The following is a 6,000-nucleotide window of genomic DNA, read 5'->3' as shown; positions in this document are numbered from 1 at the left end:
GAAGAAGAAGAAGAAGAAGAAGAAGAAGAAGAAGAAGAAGAAGAAGATTGCCACACTCTATGCCAGCATTCATTTCACAAGGAAAAGCATTATCTTAAGACCTTAAAAGCAAAGCATTTAAGTAGATGAAAACAGCCAGGTTTGGAAACAATGAATTAAAGGCCAAACTAGCCACAATGGGTATGCAAATGTGTTAGCTGGATGCCTACAATGAATAAAACAATAGTTTGGCCTAAGAATACATACACTGGGAAATGGAAAATGGTGCCTAAGGAAAACAATCTCTATCTGAGTCAATGTGCAGGAAAGGAAAGCAGACCCACAGGACTCTGAACACCCTTCTCAAATGATCTCCAACCCTAAAGTGCCCCTGCACTAGCCAGCAGGCCTGTGCTATGGATGGGCCTCAAGAGAGCTTCCTTTTTGTCAGTTACGTTCAAGCATCACAGGACAAGAAAGAATCAGAACCAACAAATGCTCCTAAATACACTATTGGGGCAGGATGTTATGTAAATCTTCTCAGATGGACAGGGCTCAGCTCCACCTTCACGCAGAAAGGATGAAACACCTTTCAGTTTGCAGCCAGCCCATCAGGGCCAAGTCAGGACTGAATGTGTCCTACGTGCGCGGTGGGAGAGGCTGTGCTTTCTGGAGGAAAGCAAGAATGTAGCTGTGGTTTCTACTCACAAGCTGTAAGTTGCCTAAATGAAATGGCCTTAAAGATACTTAAATAAGCCATAATTATGCAGTTTATGATTTTTTATGCTTCTGAGAAGAGAATCCTCCCTAAATGCCTAAATCTAAAATTCTAAAATTGGCTTCACTTTCCCATCTTCAAGTACAAGCACGGGTGCGAATTAAGCTGCTGAGTTCAACTATGCCTCACTCCACTTCTCATGTGGAACATGCCTCCATCTGCAGAAACCCCCTCTTGATATTCTCGAGTGGACGGGCCTTTCCTAAGCTACCATCTCTATTGGCCAAAGGTCCTTCTCCAGCCCCGGCTATCTCCTCCTCACATTGATAAGACAGACAAAGGTTGAAACTTCTTACTCATGGTCTGACAATACCCGCTGCTGCTGCTTCACCCAGCAAGACGTTCAACACTGCAGATTCTTCTCCTACTTCGACCCTAACTGACACGTGATTCCATTAGTCATAATTTTTTTCCAACTGTTATGGGTTTTTCTTTCCTTTTTTTTTTTCTACTAACAACTATATATTTTAAACTTTGGACACAGACTTTCCATAAAAATTCACACAGAACCTCTGTGTGGTTTCATATTGTCTACAATATGAACAATAAGGATATCTCAAAATGAAGCTAGGGTTCAAGAGAGCCAACTTGCCTAACTGCCTAGATATCAAATGTTTCCATAACAACACACACTTGCATGCCATCCTCACTGAGCATTATATAAGTGGTACAAGTGTGTATGTGGAATGATGCACAAGCTCAGTTTATTAGGCCTTTGGTATCTACACAAAAGTTAGTTCTACCCTTGATACGAATTAGTGGCTATCAAAACACTTAAAAATCATCTTTCGAACGATCTGGTTATCTTAATGGTGACATCAGTAGAACCTATGAAAACAAAAGTAAGAATATGCTGTAATAGTACATAAGAGGTGAGATGAACAGTTTGTGACTTAAGAAACAGGACTATTTTTGTTATTAGTGCTCATGTTTTTCTCTGTATAAGGCATAAGGTTTTTATATAATGATGGAGGTAAGTTTATACATCTATAAGTAATATGATAAATTAGGTGTTAATAAACACTAATCTGATGTTTCAACTGGCACTTCTGTTATGAACATAAACTACAAAACATGAAAAATCCGATGTAAAACCATTTATACTTGCAACTGTTGACGCTGTTCACATTAATAAAACATTGTTTTAACACTAAGAACTTCCAGCTTTACTCATGAAGCCATAAATTGACTACAGGAAACAGCATACTACATGAAGAATAAGGAACCCAGGATAAGTGTTTCAGACAGGTTGTATAGCATGGGACACATTCGACAACCTCTCCGGGCTTCAATTTTCTTCTCTATGAAATGAAGAATTTGAAAAAATGACCACAGTGCACACAGAAAGGTCAACCTAAGGTCAAGCCTATGAAGGCAGAAAAAAGTACTTGTATCCTGAGCTTCTGGCCTCGTGTGTGTCTTAAGAGTCACAAATCTTTCAGGAACAAACCTGGAAAGGAATGTGCAGCACTGCAGACCCGGAATGTCCAGGGACAGTCTGCGCTACAGGCACAGCAAGATCCAGATGTTTAGCTGATTGCTAAAGGCGTATCTCTCCGAGCTGGCTTTATAAACAGAAAGACGTCCGTTTAGACTGGTTAGACGGCTGAATTTCCATTCTACGCCAGTTTTCGTTCACACCAATTATGATCATATCTCATTATCCCTTTTCTCTCTGTGTCCATCTCTGAGCTACCCACTGTTTGGGCAAAAACAACTTACAAACCAAATGGTAAAGAAGGAATTCCACAGGGGACAGACCAAGCCTCATGTAAGAAAAGCAGAAAGAGTAGAGGAGAGGCACAGTGGCAGGAGTCCACGGTAACTTGGTTGTTTGTTTAACTGCATATAACCACATTCATAAGGAGACTTTGTCCTGCCCTAGGTTCTATTTGTACTGCTTAATATGACACAAGTACCAACTAGTTATGTCATTGTTGGTTAAGAATGGAGAATTTGGGACAGGGGTGAAAATACAAGAAGATATGGAGGTAAGAAGGAGAAGATGAGTAGTCCTACCTTTATAGGTCATCCTATAGCTGAAGTGAAATTTTTTTTATTAATAATGTGGCCTTTCCTTACATCATACACAAAAAAAAACTCGAAATGGATCATTGTCCTAAAATGTAAAGCTAAAACTAGTAAGTTCTCATTAAAAAAACAAAACAAAACAAAAGTGTAGGTATACAAGATCTCCAACTCGCTAATGGCTTCTTAGATATGAATCATATCCATGAAGAGCAAAAGAAAACAATGGGAAGCTGGACCCAATCTGAACATCAGTGTTAGTGCTCCCAAGCACATCAACAGGAAGTGAAAAGACAAGCGAAAGAAAGGAGGCAGTTCTGAAGCTCGAGTCCCTGATGCAAAACTAGAACCCAGGATCAATGACGGATTGCAAGTCAATAATATAAAAACAGTGCACGGAAAAGCCAGGGCTTAAGCCAGGCGTGGTGAGGGCTCACTAGGTAGGCAGAGGCAGGCGGACCTGTGAGGGTTTGAGGACAGCCTGGTCTACAGAGTGAATTCTAATACAGCCAGGCCTGCCGATAGATAGATAGATAGATAGATAGATAGATAGATAGATAGATAGATAGATAGAAAGAAGATGGATGGATGGATGGATGGATGGATGGATGGATGGATGGATGGATATGCTGGTATCAAAGTAAAATAGGGTTTAATCACTACAGAAATAAAAATTAAGACCACTTCTCCTCCAGCATGATGTACAACATCACACAGACAAAAGGCATCAGAAAAGATGTGAAAAAGTAGAAATTTCTGACACTGCAGGTAGAATTTAAAATGTACGCGCTGACAGTTCCGACAGCTACAAATATAGTTGCAGAATGTCCCAGACGATCAATTTTTCCTAATCTACACCAAAAATTAAAACATATGTCAACATAAAAATTGTTGATGAACATTCAAAGCAATATATTCACAGTTTCCAGAAAATAAAAACAGCCCAAATGTCCCCCAACTGATTAATGAAAATAGAAAATGTGGTACATACGAAGGAATAGAGTCACAACAAGGTCACTCGGTGGCCACAACAAACAAAACCAGACACAAGTTACACCAGTTAGGTGGAGTAAAGAAATGAAAAGTTCCTGCTAATGAGAATAGGTATGTTTCAGGAGTAGTGGCACTGTTCTGGAACCAGACGGTGGTGACAGTTACATATATGAATATGTGGAAAGCTGGCCGGTGACTAGAACACTGAAAGAATGACTTTTATGGTGTAAGATTGTGTTTCTGACTTTTCAAGTTTGAATACTGACAGAGTATTACAAACTGCCTGGGGATTGTAACTCAGGAGGCACAGCAGGAGCCCTGAGCCAAGGCAAAGCAATATGCTTTTATGAAGATGCTCACAGAGGCTGCAGACAAGTAGCTTAAAGGTATAGCAAACTCAGGTATACTATTCACAGGACCCTACTCCATTCTCCATATCCCTAAGTCCTGCCACACGAAGTATGCACACTCAAAACTAAGTAAAATGACATTCCTTTTTGTGCTTTAAAAAAATAGTTCAGCGAACTGAAGTGTCCTTCTTTCCTTTCTGCTGGGTGCCGCCGGCTGCCTGCTGTCAAAATGGGCGAGTTCATGAAACCCGGGAAAGCGGTGCTTGTCCTGGCTGGATGCTACTCTGGATGCAAAGCAGTCATTGTGAAGAACATTGATGATGGCACCTCAGATCACCCTTACAGCCATGCCTTGGTGGCTGGAATCAACCGATATCCCCGAAAAGTGACAGCTGCCATGGGCAAGAAGAAAATCACCAAGAGATCAAAGATCGAGTCCCTTGTGAAAGTTTATAACTGCAGTCACCTCATGCCCACAAAGTACTCTGTGGACATCCCCTTGGACAAAACTGTTGCCAACAGGGATGTCTTTAGAGACCCAGCTCTGAAACGCAAGGCCAGGCGGAAGACCAAGGTCAAATCTGAGGAACGATACAAGACAGGGAAGAACAAATGGTTTTTCCAGAAGCTTCGCTTTTAGGTATATTTTCGTTTCTATCATTAAAAATTAAAAAAAAAAATAGTTCAGCAAAAAAAAGATAAATTTTATGCAATTTTTATAACAACTGAATTTGGATAATAAATTATCTTAACTTTTACATGTGTTTTAAATTTTTCAAATAAAAAGCATTAACAGACTCACATTAATAATAAATTGCATTTTATGTGCTTTTACTACAGGGCAATTAGACCAGACACAGCTTTAAAGAAAACCACCTAAAAATAAAGTATATATTGAAACGCTGAAGCCAAGCCATGGAGTTCCACTCAGAAAGATGGACAAAAATCTGCCTGCCATTTCCATTGCTTTTAGAACATTCCTTTCGAAGACATTTCCTCTAATGAACTAAAGCCATATGTTAGGGCAACATTTTGCTCCATTGGAAGTCCTGCCTTGATATAGGAGGTGGCCCCTCCAGTCTCTATATTCCTCTGCTGCTAGGAGTCTCAGCTAGAGTCACCCCCACATCCTCCCAGGAGCCTACACCAGTTTGTCCCAGAGATCCTCCCGTTCCCCCCCCCAGCCCTCTCACCTTCCTCCCCTGCTCTCCCCCCACATATCCACCCTTGTTCCCCTTCCCACTAAATTTTTAAGATAGAAAATGATTAGCTTTTGCTAATTGTTTTTAGAAAGACAGAAATATTAAGAAGGCATTTCCTGCTTCATTTTTCAAAAAAAAAGGGAACCATTTTGCAGTGGGTGTGAGCACAGCTATCTTTCATGCTAGGGTCAGACTGTAGATGGGGGCTTCGAGAGGCTACAAGCAGTTGCTTGTTTTGCCTTTGGTGATTCTTCCCGCAGTGACCTAATATGACTGTTATCAGATAAACAGGCAGGACACAGGAACAGCTTACAGCATGGCGTGCCACTGAGTGTGGACATGGACATTCTCTGATGAAATATCAAGGGAGGGGAGCCCTTCCCTGCTTGAAACCTTAAATTTTACAAGAGTGTCCTTTCCTTCCTTCCTTCCTTCCTTCCTTCCTTCCTTCCTTCCTTCCTTCCTTCCTTCCTTCCTTTCTTCTTTCTTTCTTTCTTTCTTTCTTTCTTTCACTTTCTTCCTCTCTCTCTCTCTTTCTCTCTCTCCCCCTCTCTCTCTTTCTTTCTTTCTCTTGATTTGATGCACACAGAAATTGAAAATCTATGCTTCAGGGGTTTGCATGCATGGTAACTGTCAAACAGCTTTGAGACAATGTCTAAGTGCCTTTGAT

The 6,000-nt window shown here is 40.8% G+C and overlaps 2 protein-coding genes across 2 annotated transcripts in view; one reads left to right on the top strand and one right to left on the bottom strand.

Moving 5' to 3' along the window:
• Cdk14 (cyclin dependent kinase 14) overlaps positions 1–6,000 on the bottom strand; it is a 529,514-nt gene that overhangs the window by 458,336 nt on the left and 65,178 nt on the right. The window lies entirely within an intron of this gene.
• On the top strand, positions 4,358–4,790 carry LOC129680884 (60S ribosomal protein L27-like). Its single transcript, XM_055612734.1, has one exon. The coding sequence runs from the start codon at positions 4,358–4,360 to the stop codon at positions 4,766–4,768; it is 411 nt and encodes a 136-aa protein (XP_055468709.1). The 3' UTR covers positions 4,769–4,790.

The sequence above is a fragment of the Psammomys obesus genome, unplaced genomic scaffold, assembly GCF_907164565.1.
Source record: "Psammomys obesus unplaced genomic scaffold, mPsaObe1.curated_primary_1811, whole genome shotgun sequence".
Classification (NCBI taxonomy): Eukaryota; Metazoa; Chordata; class Mammalia; order Rodentia; family Muridae; genus Psammomys; species Psammomys obesus.
Note: the sequence above shows the minus strand (reverse complement) of the source record. Positions and strands in the feature narration are given on the sequence as shown.

What these genes read in the sequence shown, in the direction of transcription:
- LOC129680884 (XM_055612734.1), top strand. Translation starts at nt 4,358, where the DNA reads ATGGGCGAGTTCATGAAACCCGGGAAAGCGGTGCTTGTCCTGGCTGGA.